Below are 16167 nucleotides of genomic sequence, written 5' to 3' on the forward strand. Positions count from 1 at the left end.
GTAGGATATTAATTTGAAACCGTTTGCTAGACCAGGAAAATAACCTTGCACCAAAAGGAAATGTGAATTATTATAATTCATGGACATTTTGTTTAAGGGTTAATCAATTTTTCGTTAGGGCAAATAAAGTCTGACATTTTAAAGTGATCGAAAGGACACCATCGTGCTCTCCCAGAGGCTTAAAACCCGTAAATTCTGACAAACAAAAGGTGTAATGGGTCCGCACTCAAAAAGACGTTGCATAAAGCTTACTTCATTTTTAGATTTTGATATTATTTTCACTGCATCAGGGATAGCGTACACAGACGTTTCGGCTTTGCAGCCTTCAGTGTATAGATACAATTTAATTTTAATTCAAAACAGCATTTTTAAGGAACAACCGATGAGCAGCAGGTGCTTCTAATCAAGGTTGTCATTCATCTTCCAATCAGGGATGTGGCTTTTCTGGTCTACCTGTATACAAGTTAGTCACAAAGAAATACAGAATTATAGGCTCTGGGAGCGGGCACGAAGGGCAATTCATGAATCATTTGACTTAGGTGTCTGCTCACTTGGATACATTATACCAATTCATGAGACGGCTTACCACAAAGGACATCAGGCTCAGCCATTCATAAATATGTGGGACTGACTCACAAACGATATGCAAAATCTGATATGGACAGTGTTCTTGTAAAACAGTCTAAATTTGGCCTATAGGAAGGAGGTGAAATCTAGTTCTTTGTTTAACCCGTGTGGAGATACAGAACTTAATTTATACAGTATATCCACATGGCTTCTCTTTGGAGTCATTTGTTGTCGTAATCACCTTCTCTGCGTGGTGGATTTACTTTTTAGATCCCGACGCAATGCAATTCATTAATAGAATGATTTTGTTCTATAAAGTGTCTAGCAACTTGCGAGGTGATATCTTGACGTCTGATAGTGGATTTATGTTCTCCAAGGTGTTTCAAGACGCGACAGGAAAATGCAGGAAAATTCTCAGCAACAAAAGAGTGATCAAACTAAGATCCTACATCTGTACAGTGTCAACATTTATAATCACTATGTTTGATGTACAGTTACAAGATGACCTGGCATCATAGCCTGGGTTGCTCTGAACAGAATAAGCTTATGTTTGTCTATAAATTATGTTCGCTGCTGCACACGCACCTGAATGCACTCATGACTCCTTTCTATGCGGACTAAAATTAAGATCTGTTTCTCTGAATTGCCTTGTGAAAGCCTAAGATCGTATTTTTGTCACTTCCTGGTCTGTTTCACCTGTCCTTGTGCTTGTCTATACCCCCCCTCCAGGTGTCGCTCATCTTCCCCATTATCCCCTGGGTACTTATACCTGTGTTCTCTGTTTGTCTGTTGCCAGTTCGGCTTGTTTGTCAAGTCAACCAGTGTTTTTTGTATCAGCTCCTGCTTTTCCCAAGTCTCTCTTTTCTCGTCCTCCTGGTTTTGACCCTTGCCTGTCCTGCCCCTGAGTCCGCCCCTCTGACCACTCTGCCCGACCCTGAGCCTGCCTGCCGTCCTGTACCTTTGCCCCGGCTCTGGATTACCGACCTCTGCCTGTTCTGACCCTGAGCCTGCCTGCCGTCCTGTACCTTTGCCCCTGTTGCTGTAATAAACATTGTTACTTCGACACGGTCTGCATCTGGGTCTTACCTTATCCTGATAATTTTATAAATTAGCTAGTCATGTTGGCAATAGAAGCTTTCAAATCATGCCGACCTGACCCAGATTGCAATTTCTAACGGACCGTTTTTGGATTGCGTAAACAAATCAAATCACATTTTATTTGTCATATACACATGGTTAGCAGATGTTAATGCGAGTGTAGCAAAATGCTTGTGCTTCTAGTTCCATCCATGCAGTAATATCTAACAAGTAATCTAACCTAACAATTTCACAACAACTACCTTATACACACAAGTGTAAAGGAATGAATAAGAATATGTACATAAAAATATATGAATGAGTGATTGCCGAACGGCATAGGCAAGATATAGTAGATGGTATAGAGTACAGTATATACATATGAGATGAGTAATGTAGGGTATGTAAACATTATATAAAGTGGCATTATTTAAAGTGGCTAGTGATACATTTTTCCCATTATTAAAGTGGCTAGAGTTGAGTCAGTATGTTGGCAGCAGCCACTCAATGTTAGTGATGGCTGTTTAACAGTCTAATGGCCTTGAGATAGAAGCTGTTTTTCAGTCTCTCGGTCCCCGCTTTGATGCACCTGTACTGACCTCGCCTTCTGGATGATAGCGGGGTGAACAGGCAGTGGCTTGGGTGGTTGTTGTCCTTGATGATCTTTTTGGCCTTCCTGTGACATCGCGTGGTGTAGGTGTCCCGGAGGGCAGGGAGTTTGCCCCCGGTGATGCGTTGTGCAGACCTCACTACCCCCTGGAGAGCCTTGCGGTTGTGGGTGGAGCAGTTGCCGTACCAGGCGGTGATACAGACTGACAGGATGCTCTCCGTTGTGCATCTGTAAAAGTTTGTGAGTGTTTTTGGTGACAAGCCAGATTTCTTCAGCCTCCTGAGGTTGAAGAGGCACTGCTGCGCCTTCTTCACCCCGCTGTCTGTGTGGGTTGACCCTTTTAGTTTGTCCGTGATGTGTACACCAAGGAATTTAAAACTTCCCACCTTCTCCACTACTGTCCCGTCGATGTGGATAGGGGGCTGCTCCCTCTGCTGTCTCCTGAAGTCCACGATCATCTCCTTTGTTTTGTTGACATTGAGTGTGAGATTATTTTCCTGACACCACACTCCGAGTGCCCTCACCTCCTCCCTGTAGGCCGTCTCGTCGTTGTTGGTAATCAAGCCTACCACTGTAGTGTCGTCTGCAAACTTGATGATTGAGTTGGAGGCGTGCATGGCAACGCAGTCATGGGTGAACAGGGAGTACAGGAGAGGGCTGAGAACGCACCCTTGTGGGGCCCCAGTGTTGAGGATCAGCGGGGTGGAGATGTTGCTACCTACACTCACCACCTGGGGGCGGCCCGTCAGGAAGTCCAGGACCCAGTTGCACAGGGCGGGGTCGAGACCCAGGGTCTCATGACGCGTTTGGAGGGTACTATGGTGTTAAATGCTGAGTTGTAGTCGATGAACAGCATTCTTACATAGGTATTCCTCTTGTCCAGATGGGTTAGGGCAGTGTGCAGTGTGATTGCGATTGTGTCGTCTGTGGACCTATTGCGGCGGTAAGCAAATTGAAGTGGGTCTAGGGTGTCAGGTAGGGTGGAGGTGATAAGGTCCTTGACTAGTCTCTCAAAGCACTTCATGATGACGGAAGTGAGTGCTACGGGGCGGTAGTCATTTAGCTCAGTTACCTTAGCTTTCTTGGGAACAGAAACAATGGTGGCCCTCTTGAAGCATGTGGGAACAGCAGACTGGGATAAGGATTGATTGAATATGTCCGTAAACACACCAGCCAGCTGGTCTGCGCATGTTCTGAGGATGCGGCTGGGGATGCCGTCTGGGCCTGCAGCCTTGCGAGGGTTAACACATTTAAATGTTTTACTCACGTTGGCTGCAGTGAAGGAGAGCCCGCAGGTTTTGGTAGCGGGCCGTGTCAGTGGCACTGTATTGTCCTCAAAGCGAGCAAAGAAGTTGTATAATTTGTCTGGGAGCAAGACATCGTGGTCCGCGACGGGGCTGGTTTTTCTTTTGTAGTCCGTGATTGACTGTAGACCCTGCCACAAACCTCTCGTGTCTGAGCAGTTGAATTGCGACTCTACTTTGTCTCTATACTGACTCTTAGCTTGTTTGATTGCCTTGCGGAGGGAATAGCTACACTCTTTGTATTCGGTCATGTTTCCGGTCATCTTGCCCTGATTAAAAGCAGTGGTTTGCGCTTTCAGTTTTGCGAGAATGCAGCCATCAATCCACGGTTTCTGGTTGGGGAATGTTTTAATAGACGCTATGGGTACAACATCACCGATGCACTTGCTAATAAACTTGCTCACCGAATCAGCGTATTCATCAATGTTGTTGTACGACGCTATGCGGAACATATCCCAGTCCACGTGATCGAAGCAATCTTGAAGCGTGGAATCTGATTGGTCGGACCAGCGTTGAACAGACCTGAGCACGGGTGCTTTCTGTTTTAGTTTCTGTCTATAGGCTGGGAGCAACAAAATGGAGTCGTGGTCAGCTTTTCCGAAAGGGGGGCGGGGGAGGGCTTTATATGCGTCGCGGAAGTTAGAATAACAATGATCCAGGGTTTTGCCAGCCCGGGTCGCRCAAACGATATGCTGATAAAATTTAGGGAGCCTTGTTTTCAGATAAGCCTTGTTAAAATCCCCAGCTACAATAAATGCAGCCTCAGGATATGTGGTTTCCAGTTTACATAGAGTCAAATTAAGTTATTTCAAGGCCGTCGATGTGTCTGCTTGGGGAGGAATATACACGACTGTGATTATGATCGAAGAGAATTCTCTTGGTAGATAATGCGGTCGGCATTTGATTGTAAGGAATTCTAGGTCAGGTGAACAAAAGGACTTGTGTTCCTGTATGTTGTTATGATCACACCACGTCTCGTTAATCATAAGGCATACACCCCCGCCCTTCTTCTTACCATAGAGATGCTTGTTTCTGTTGGCGCGATGCGTGACGAAACCAGGTGGCTGTACCGACTCTGATAGCGTGTCTCGAGTGAGCCATGTTTCCGTGAAACAAAGAACATTACAGTCTCTGATGTCTCTCTGGAAGGCAACCCTTGCTCGGATTTCGTCTACCTTGTTGTCAAGAGACTGGATATTGGCGAGTAGTATGCTCGGGAGCGGTGCGCGATGTGCCCGTCTACCGTGCCTGACCAGAAGACCACTCTGTCTGCCACTTCTGCAGCGCCGTTGTCTTGGATCGCCGGCTGGGATCTGATCCATTGTCCTGGGTGGTGGACCAAACAGAGGATCTGCTTCGGGAAAGTCGTATTCCTGGTCGTAATGTTGGTGAGTTGACGTTGCTCTTATATCCAATAGTTCCTCCCGACTGTATGTAATAAAACCTAAGATTTCCTGGGGTAACAATGTAAGAAATAACACATAAAAAAACTAAATACTGCATAGTTTCCTAGGAACGCGAAGCGAGGCGGCCATCTCTGTCGGCCCCATCAATTACACAACAGTAATTGTGTAATGGCGGGGATGCAAATTTGTGTTCCAAACAAAGAAACTACAAGTGTGCTTGCTCTAGTTCCTCAACTACACAGCTAGGAAAGCTAAAAAAAAAGCACCTTATAATTGGAAGAATCTTCTTTGAGTCATAAAAGTGCATTGAAATTACTTAATAAGTGCACACTTTAGAGAGGTGTGTAGTCACTTGGAGTCACCAGTTATGTCACGACTCCGAACGAAGGTGACTCCCCTTCCCGTTCGGGTGGCGCTCGGCGGTCGTCGTCGCCGGCCTACTAGCTGCCACTGACTCTTTTTCCTCCCCCTCCTTATGTGTTTATTTGTTACACCTGGGTTGAGGTGATTATAATTAGTTGGGCTTTATTAGTCAGCCAGCCCGTACGTTTCTTTGTGCGGGATTGATTCAGTTGTACCTTGGTATCGGGAGTAGACGAACGTATTGTTTATTTCGTTCGTAGAGTGTATTTGGACTGGTTTTTTGTCCCCCGTGTATGGGGCATTTGTTTGTACACCGTGGGGACATTGTTTACCGTGTGTGCATTAAAAGCACTATATTGAACTCTCTGTTGTTCCTGCGCCTGACTTCACACCCCCGACACCCAGAGCGTTACAAGTTAGTCCTCTCACTCAAACTCATGTCATTGTTTTGTCTTATGTTGCACCAACTACCCCACAGGAATATTGTTATCGTGTTACAGAGTATTTTCAGATTTCGTTATAAACAAATGCAGCAAAAAGTACAGTAAATGTAAAATGCACATACAATAAATCAATAGTGTAATGCTTGGATTCAGTCTTGTGTCAGGTGAACTTTTTCCTGAACTTTGGTCTAATAATTTCCCCATAATCTCCAAAATGTTCCCTGTCAAATCGCTACCATACTTATGCATATGCTTTTCATATGTATTCTGTAAGAAACATTTCAATTTAGTCCTATCCATATAGGCCAATTCCCACAAGTGTAAAGGGTTAGTCATTCCATGAACAGAAATACATTCCCATCCAGCTATTAGGCAAAGCCTCTTATTGCATTCCAGAAACCAGATCATTATTATTCTCTCCAGCAGAACTACTGAGTGTAAAAAGAGATCATATAATACTGGTAGGTGCCAATACCCCACAGCTAGAAGCATTGAGATACAGTTTGTGTATGAAATAAAGTATCAGAAATCAGATAAGCAGTCACAAGTCTCCATCAAGATTGGGACCATGTCCATCTCCCAGTTAAAGGAGATCATAGGTGAAAATACAACAGCCAGTGTACAGTATAGTAGAGCCCATTCAGATGCAGTTTGTGTGCTAGAGGAAGAAACTAATCTACTCTAACGTTCACTAGTCTCTATCAAGATCAGACTATCTGCTGACCAGATATCTCATCTCCTGGTCAGCTGTTTTCATCACAGAGGATTTTCAGTGTGTTAGGAACACAGGCATTGAGTAAGAATGATGAAAAAAAGTACCACTGGAACACTGTGCAACCAGGCCAGGGAGAGGGCATGGAGGTAGCACAGGGTGGAGGGATGACTCAAAGTTCACAATCCAACGTGCCTGAAAACAGGAACAATTGATCTGAAAACTCATTCAATAATTTCTGACCATTTATCAGGGACCATATATCAGACGTAAGTAAAGCTAGTACATGTTTTGCCGTAAAGTCACCTTTAAACTTGTCTTAACACATTTATTGCCCTAAGGCTCTGTGCTTGGTCGAGCAAGGTACAGTAATCTGTCAATTGACTGAAGTCAAACCCTTGGACTATTCCCTAGGGTGCTATTTCAGTTGCAGACTTGGTGCTACTGTAAGCTAGCTAGCACACCCCATACTGCGACGGAATGTAGCTAAGAGGGAGAACAGAATGGTGCAGAGACCAGGCAGACCCCCAACCTCCTTCCTTAGCTTTTGTTTACCGGCTCAAACCAATATCCCCTCAGAGTGTTAGCTACATTAGCTGGCCTGGCATGGCACACTGGCCCTCACACATGGATCACATCACAGAGACCCAGTACTAATGCCACTGGGCTTAATGGACTCCTTAAACTGGCAATTAGCGGAAGGCTAAGCCAGGTGAATGTGAGTGTAATGGACGTTGGACACAGGGCCTAGAAAGGGAACACACATATTCACGCTCATGCACGCTATCACTTACATGTCTGCTCAGACACACACGTGCACACACATGCACACAAGCGTGCACACACACACACACTTGCGTTTGCACGCCAGTTCCGTAGACACACATCAGGTGATCATGGAACTTAGGAGCTGATCGTTGACTGGTGGACTACAGGAGACAGAAGAGGGAGCCCGCCCCCATCCTCATCGACGGGGCTACAGTGGAGAGGGTCAAAAGCTTCCAGTTCCTAGGCGAGCACATCACTGAGGACTTGAAATGGTGCCACCACACCGACACCGTGGTGAAGAAGGCACAACAGCGCCTCTTCAACCTCAGGTGGCTGAAGAAATTTGTCATGGCCCCTAAGACTCTCACAAAATTCTACAAATACACCATTGAGCGCATTCTGTCGGCCTGCATCCCCGCCCGGTACTCTGCCTGGCACCTTAGACACTGTCACCAGCCGACTACCATCCGGCACTGCACCTTGAGACTAATGCCCCATGTTTATAGAGTCATTGCACGCTGGTCAACTCATATTTAGTTTATATACTGTTGTTTACTCACTGTGTATGTATATACTGTATTCTCAACATAGCTCATCCTAATATACCTACTATTATCTTTCCAAATTATATACTGTCTATACACACCACATATTTACATTCTGGATTCTCACACATGCTCACTGTACTTGGATTGTTATTTTTTGATTTCTTGTTTAGATCTGCAAATCTGTGTAGGTGACCAATAAACTTTGATTTGATTTGATCAATTCCACTGTATTTTTTGAGCTGAATCACTTTGCTTTGATTTTCTGACATTGATGATATCATCTTATAGGCACACAGCGAGGACAGGTGAGGCGATGGTTTGTCTATAAACAAAGCAAGCTATTATGTCAAAACAGCCTAAAACCTCAAACATTATAAGTCGTGTGTTACTGGCCAATCTTTAAGAACCCCATTGTTAGTCATAACAGTATTTAATAAAGAGCAAGTTATAAAACAAAGATATTCTTAGTAAGCTGTCTCAATGTGAGACTAATAAGGACATAGTACTGTAAAGGAATTCTCCGGTACTTTTGTATACTTTTTAGCCAGTAGTTCTCAAAGTAGCGCTCACGAGCCAAAAGTGGACGCTGAAAATTGTGTACTACGTCAAATATGTGTAGATATGTGCACGACGTCATTACTCTCTCTCTCTCTCGCTCTGCTGTGGGGGCATCATGTGCATCTTGCTAGCTGTCACTCCCCATATGGCGAGGGCCTGAAGTTTATTGGTTGAACTCAAATTGCTAGGGGGCATGCCAAACAGTTGTTTTCAAACTAGGGATTTTGTGGCTAATTGAGGTAAGACAGTAATTCTGCTCATAGATTATGTATGTACTATATAAACTATACATTGACACATCCAGCCCAATGCAGGAAGTTTAAAAAATACTTAGAAGTCTCCATCTTTAAGATGGCTTCCCTATACTAAAGTGTTACCCACCAAACCTTGGATTGAAGGAACATTCACTGCACAGTATGGCCTCTATAATGTATGCAATTTTTGGGTGCCTGAAATCTAGAGAGAGCGAGATAGGAAAAGAGAGAACGAGTGAGAGAGGAAAGGAGAAAAGGAGAAGGGAGAGCGAGTGCGAGAGAGAGAGAGAGAGAGAGAGAGAGAGAAGAGAGAGAGGAGAGAGAGAGAGAGAAGAGAGAGAGAAGAGAGAGAAAGAGACGAGAGAGGAGAGAGAGAGAAAGAAGAAAGAGAGAGAGGAAAGAATGGAAGAGGAGGAGAAAGGAAGCAAGATAACGAGAGGACATGATAGATAAAGAGCATTTGATGGGGTTATGATTTGGGTCTCTGACCCAGGGCCCTTACCGGATAGCCTTCTGTTTTCTTCTGGCACCACTTCAGTAGCGCGTTCCTCTTAGAACCCCCGTACTCCCCGCGCCAGTGCGCCAAGGGGTCCTTTCTTTCCACACTGACACCAGGGACAGACACCACAGCCATGGACGGAGAAGGATACAACAGTAATGTTATGACATCTGACCTGTGTGTGGGGACGTGTATCCTCATAAAAACCAGCAACCTTACATCAACCTCAACATACACGCACGCACGCACGCACGCACCACGCACCGCACGCACGCACGCACACGCACGCACGCACGCACGCACGCACCGCACCACGCACACCACACACACACACACACACACACCACACACACACCCACACCACACACACACACACACACACACACACACACACACAACACACACCACACACACGACACACACAAACACACAAACACACAAACACACAAACACATCCCGGAGCTGATTTGATCCCCTGGGCTGTCGTAATGAAAGCTAATCAGAGAAGAGTAGTCTCTGTGGCCATGGAAACATCAGGAGACACCCTGGTCATTGCTCTCACTTAGCAACATGGTCAACATGAAACACATGCTGTGAGTCACAACATACTGTAGCTTGGGGAGTCGGGAATTGTCTTAACAAATGTTGCTGTCGAAAAGCCTGTGTATGAATTCACTGGAGTGACATACTCTAGAGAAAACAATAACAAGGAGCAACAAAGGAGCAACAAACATTTTCACATGCACAATCTAGTGTGTGTGTGATGAGATTTTAATAGTAGAACATTGGGTCACCCTCGATATCACATTAGTTATGCATCTTTGTCATTAGCTCAAGATAAACAATGGCAGTCAGTAAAAACTGGGGCAATCAGGTGATAGATACAGATATGTTCAGTGACCCTACTGTAATCCTCTCCCAGTTCATCACTGATCTAACGGTGAATCGAATTCAGTTGAAACTGTGTCACTGAGTATGACTGTTAAGATCTATCAGTATGAATGTGTATGAAGGTGTGTGGGGGCGTGTAATCTACTCTATGTGAATAGAACGGTGGTGATGTGTGATGTTACAGGTGATACATGAAATTCTCTGTAGTGAGCTCTCTTTCTCTATAATACTTTCTCTGTATTTGTACTTTACTTTGTAGTAGCAAGAACAGTACTGTTAGCTAAAGTCTGCACAAGCACAGGTACACTACCGTTCAAAAGTTTCGGGTCACTTAGAAATGTCCTTGTTTTTGAAAAGAAAAGCATCTGGGATGTTGCCTAGAAGGCCAGCATCCCAGAGTCGCCTCTTCACTGTTGACGTTGAGACTGGTGTTTTGTGGGTACTATTTAATGAAGCTGCCAGTTGAGGACTTGTGAGGCGTCTGTTTTTCAAACTAGACACTCTAATGTACTTGTCCGCTTGCTCAGTTGTGCACCGGGCCTCCCACTCTTCTTTCTATTCTGGTTAGAGCCAGATTGCGCTGTTCTGTGAAGGGAGTAGTACACAGCGTTGTACGAGATCTTCAATTTCTTGGCAATTGCTCGAATGGAATAGCCTTCATTTCTCAGATCAAGAATAGACTGACGAGTTTCAGAAGGAAGTTCTTTGTTTCTGGCCATTTTATGGCCAAATGATAAACTTGGATTAGCTAACACAATGTGCCATTGGAACACAGGAGTGATGGTTGCTGATAATGGGCCTCTGTACCCCTATGTAGATATTCTATAAAAAATCTGCTGTTTCCAGCTACAATAGTCATTTACAACATTAACAATGTCTACATTGTATTTCTGATCAATTTGATGTTATTTTAATGGACAAAAAAAATGTTTTTCTTTCAAAAACAAGGACATTTTTTAGTGACCCCAAACTTTTGAACGGTAGTGTAGATACGTGTGTATTCGTTTTTGTGCCAGAGTGCCTCTGAGTGTGTCTCCAGGATGGAGGGCCCACCTGAGCTTGCTGTTGTTCCTGTTGTAGCTCATGGAGTGACTGCAGCTGCTGAGGGTTGCTGGGGACTTGATGACTGACTCCAGGGAAGGACTCTTCCTCATAAGGCTGCTGGGCTTCAGCTCATCCCCAGAGCCCCCGTACTTATCTGGGAAACACAACATCAGGAAACAGGGAGGAAGGGAGACGTGGACAGTGAGAGAAAGCGCATATTTCACTGGAAGGCCATGGTCTCTTCCTCCCCCTGAAATCTCTCTGGCCCACAGAATACTACTGATCTGAACATCATAGAACAAGACCAAAGACCAAATTAGGTTATATTATGCAGTGGTATAGTTGGTGATTAAATTGTTTGGGTGTAGTAGAACTACATAATGTGCTGTCCTTTTTGCTGTCATTTGGCAAAATAAACTCTAGCTTCTCAAATTTCTCAAAGTTCAATCCCCAAAAGAGAGATGAAAGAAAATGTTCACATATTCTCCAGTTTCTTTACTCAAGTAACATAATGCAGCTGTGGTTCCAGCTAAACATGCACTGTTTCAAATGAACAAAAAAACTAGGCTAATCAGAGTAGACATTTGAGTTTGAGTCATTGGCCAATCCTTGGTCAGAGCAATGAGTCATTCAAAGCTAATGTTCGGTCACAATGCACTTCATCAAAAAGATGGGACTGCTGTCTGCAGGATTAGTTAGATTTATACTCTGATACTGTTTCTACAGATGTAGGATCTTGATTTGATCACTCTTTTGTTGATGAGAATGCTAACTTGCAGTGTATTCAAGTTTTAAAAAGGCTTATAAACTTTGTAACTTCCACTTTACATTTCAGACTTGATCAGCCCTAACTTAAAACGTATCAACCCTTACAAAATTTCCATTAATTATAATACACATAATAATTCACATTTCCTGTTGCTGCAGGATTATTTTCCTTCTGTAGCAAACTGGCTCAAACTAAGATCCTACAGTACATCTGTACTTGCTTTCTCTACGGAGTGTGTCACTTACCTGGATGAGAGAAATCTCCATGGTTGATCCTTTTCTCCAGTGTCTTTGAGAGTGGTTTGATAGACGAATGCCTCTATCCAAAACAAAACAGACTTTTAACAGTCCAATTCATGTCCCAGACATACTTTACTTAATGGCTTTATAAAGGTACTTTTATAAAAGTAGCTAGTTTATAAATTATAAATTATTAGTTTATAGATAATTTATAATTCRGTAACAAACTGTTATAACACAGTGGTTGATATTGTAGTGCATACTGAAGAGGGCCTGTACTGTACCTGAATGGGGGAGACTGCAGCTGCGGGTGCTGTGCGGACAGGGATCCCACTTAGAAGGCGTCTAGGTGAGGAGTGCATCTGTACCGTGTGTCCAGGCCCAGGTCCATCTGCAATGCTCAACACATGAGTGTACATAAGCCACGGGGTGGACGTTTAAGTGGAAAGTGAATGAGGAAGTGATTAATTGATACCGTATTCCATGATTATGTCCCATGAACTCCTACAACTATCTTTTACACCTTGTTAAGCAAACAGACCTCCAAGGTTAGACTGTTTAAGTATGATGTTATTGGTAAGGGTTCCTTCTCTATCACTGCTGCTAAGCCAGGAATGTTTCCCCTCAACAGCCTGTCGGCCAGTCATCTGTGCTTGATTGAACTTGCCTAGTGCAATGGAACCAAAGGAATAGTCACAAAAGTGCAATCCCCTCACCCGGCACTCCAAGCAGGTGCAATCAAATGCTCAAAGAACTTTGAAGTATTATTTTAACTCAGGTCTGCTGGTCTGTGTGGAGGAGTGAGAAGGAGGGATGCTCTGTGCTCACTCTGTACTGCTGTGTCAAAGGACTTGATGAGGGATTTGACGGTGGCTCCGGGCTCCGAGGGTGAGGAGGCAGCATTGCTGTTGGTGTTGATGGATAAGGAGGTGGTCGGTGTCTGGGTGGTCTGGGTCATAGAGATGCCACGCCAGTGAGGACTGCCGTCTGCGTCCGACAAACTCTCAGAGTCGCCACGCAACAACCTGAGAGAGACAAGGGGAAAGAGATGCTCACAGTACAATATGGCACAACACATACTGTAGCAGGTAGGAGCGCTGTTTTATTTAAGAGAATGGCAGATGTGTGTGTGGCTGTAGTCTATACCTTATCAGGGATTCTTATCATTACATTGGTTTACTAAGTGGTTTGTAAGCAAGCATTTCACTGTAAAGTCTACATCAGTTGTATTGGCCGCATGTGTTAAATAACATGACATTGTATTTTACTTGGGTGTTGTCGGAACAATGGTTTAGAGATTACTCGATGTTCTAAAGCAAGGTAATGATGATGTTCGCCCAGTGCATTGACTGTTCTATGTAATATTTGCTCAATAGATCAGAAGCATATTGTGTATGATTACGTACACGTTATACATGTGAAAGTCAACAACTGGGTCTAATTTTACGCGACAACACCTGAACTGCAACAAAAAGTATGTACAAAGTTTACTCCATCCTTTCCTTATGGACATTAGACTGCAGATTATGAACAGAGAGAGCCTGAGGGAGTATTGTCACTGATGGATGGATATGGAAGGGTTGAGAAGAGAACTGAAATAAGGAAACAGGTGAGGAGGAAGCAGAACTACTGTAATGTCAACCTCCCAAAGACAGTGGCCTCAAACAAATGCATGCAAACAAAGTCAAGACTAGAGTCATTTCATTTATTGACTTTCCAATGAACAAATACAAAATACTTTTAAACAGACAGACAAACACCTTATATTGACTATTTCTCTAGATAAACAGTACTGTATATTTTATATGTCACAGGTATTAAAACCAGAGTCCAAGTCTCAATAAGATTTCACATAAAATAGCACATCAAACTGTTGCACATTCACTTGTTGAACTGTTGAGCATGGCTTTAAATCAAAGGCAGAGAAAAGGTAATCAACACAGTTACCACCATATGTCTTACATTGAGGTGGCCTTTTTTGGCAATATCGATAGTACTCAAAGTTAAACTTAACCAGCACATCTATCTGTCTCTGGTCGAATACAATGGCTTGTGTATGACTGCATCTACTGAATAGTCCTGTTACTAGGTAATAATAATCACTATAACCTGAGGTTTACAGGATGGCAGTTGGTCATTATACACTTCTAATGGTTGTCACGATGCCAGCATCACTTCAACGATCTGWCGTCTACCCTGAAGCAGTCATCAGAAATGAGAGGCTTTTTATTTGACCTGATGGGGTTGCATTAGAAATACTTCTGAATGAATGATAAAACCTTCACAATGCTTTTAGCTCCCTGAAGTTCAGAGTGGAATATTATGGCCTACAGAACTACAGGACACTTTGACATCGATTTGGACATTTTGATGAGTTAGGCCAGTTCATAATGAGTTTTAGGCACGGCTGTAAATCTGAGGCAGAGAGGACTATTTGAATTGGTCAGTGATCAGCAGTTGATTACCCTTATGGCTTAAATTTAGTGTCCTTCCTGTGAGGACATTATTAGTGATAACGTGATATTGACCAGTGATAATGTAATAATATACTGTCTGTGGTTCAGTGTTGTTGTCTGTAGGCAGAACTCAAACTGGTGAGCTGGACTTCAACTGTAGCTCAGTGATTACACACACAACGTAGGACTACTGACCAGCGCAGGTTATTGATGTTTTGCCATTCTTGATATTCTGGTAAATACCGCCATCTAGAGGTACATTATCACACCACATTATCTGATCCAGATTTTTAACACAAGGTGCAAATGAAATACCCAATGAAAATGTATGCTAAAACATTGTTTTCCCCTTTCAACTACAGTACATGACTGCATCTAAGTAGCCGTGAATACTCTCAAAGAATTGAAACTTAAAGTGAACTGATTGTTGATTATTACCATAAAAAACGTCAATATCATCCAAGCACTTTTTGAAGTAACAGATATTCCAAACGGTCAGTTATAAGAAACGGATCGTATTCATAACCACAAATGCACAACTTACTAGAACAATTATAAACCAAAAGACCAATAAAACCAGCTGCGATCAACAAAAATAACTTGACATCTTTTTCTGTTTAGCTTTTTTAAGTTGCACTTGGCCTGAAACATAGTAATGAAGCCTAACAGAAAAAAATAATCTGACTCATAATGATAACTGGCAGCGTACAGGTGATAAACAGACTGTTTTGGCTTCAGTTTTTTTCTGAGAACTGAACAAAAATATGTCTCATTCTCATCATTTGTTTTCTTAACAAATCAATTACTCTTCTTTAGCAACACATTGAGTAAGTGAAAATTCACCACTGAGGCAATTTAAGTGTCTAAAAGGCACAAAAGCAAATAGGAATCAGTAACATAAACCCCTCCTATCTTATCATCAGTCCCCTCTCTTGACCGACAGAGAGGAGAGATTCATCAACACAAATACATCTGAAAGCACTGCAAACAATACAGATAAAAAGTGTACAGCATTTTAGAAAGATTTCACAAACAAATATGTGTTAATTTGGCAGCCAAGTGCTGTTTCACAATAGATTGGATTAACAGTAAACCACAGTCTGACTCTGTCTGTCTGGTAAACCAACCTTGCTAATAAACCCATCAGAATTACATACCACATAACCGTTTTTATGGTAATACTGATCAAAGCAACTCTGTACAATAATACTGTCAGTCTGTCTTCAGAGGGTCCAAATGTGTTGTGGTTGGACTTTTCTACCGCCCCTCTACTGCAGTCTTGGTATCAAAACTGGCTCCAGCCCCAAGTCTGAAAAACAAGACCGAAACCAGAGACAACATGAGTTGAAATAAATAGAGAATATACCCTCTTAAAAAGCCATGTACTTGTCTACCTGTAATTTGTTTAAGACCCCAACTGGATGTAGCACAGCCAGAGTGGTTTATTTCTCTAAAGTCACTATAGCAATAAAGGCTATTTCCTCTGTCTGTCCCTCTCTCCATGTGTCTCTTAGCTGGCTAATCAAATCAAATCTACATGTCTCTGCGATCAGTATACAATGCTATACAGTGGGTCAAAAATGTATTTAGTCAGCCACCAATTGTGCAAGTTCTCCCACTTAAAAAGATGAGAGAGGCCTGTAATTTTCATCATAGGTA

At 43.1% G+C, this 16167-nt stretch overlaps 1 protein-coding gene across 3 annotated transcripts in view; it reads right to left on the reverse strand.

Annotated features, from left to right (window-relative positions):
- The window catches only part of LOC111950672 (cytospin-B-like), a 183089-nt gene that overhangs the window by 51946 nt on the left and 114976 nt on the right, over window positions 1-16167 (reverse strand). For all 3 annotated transcript variants that reach the window (XM_070434267.1, XM_023968448.1, XM_023968449.2), the window contains 5 exons: window positions 12881-13077; window positions 12337-12443; window positions 12059-12131; window positions 11054-11198; window positions 9113-9215 (listed from right to left, as the gene is read on the reverse strand). In XM_070434267.1, the coding sequence (XP_070290368.1) occupies window positions 9113-9215; window positions 11054-11198; window positions 12059-12131; window positions 12337-12443; window positions 12881-13077 (625 nt within the window). The remainder of the gene's footprint in view (window positions 1-9112; window positions 9216-11053; window positions 11199-12058; window positions 12132-12336; window positions 12444-12880; window positions 13078-16167) is intronic.

The sequence above is a fragment of the Salvelinus sp. IW2-2015 genome, linkage group LG23 (genome assembly GCF_002910315.2).
Source record: "Salvelinus sp. IW2-2015 linkage group LG23, ASM291031v2, whole genome shotgun sequence".
NCBI classification, from domain to species: Eukaryota; Metazoa; Chordata; class Actinopteri; order Salmoniformes; family Salmonidae; genus Salvelinus; species Salvelinus sp. IW2-2015.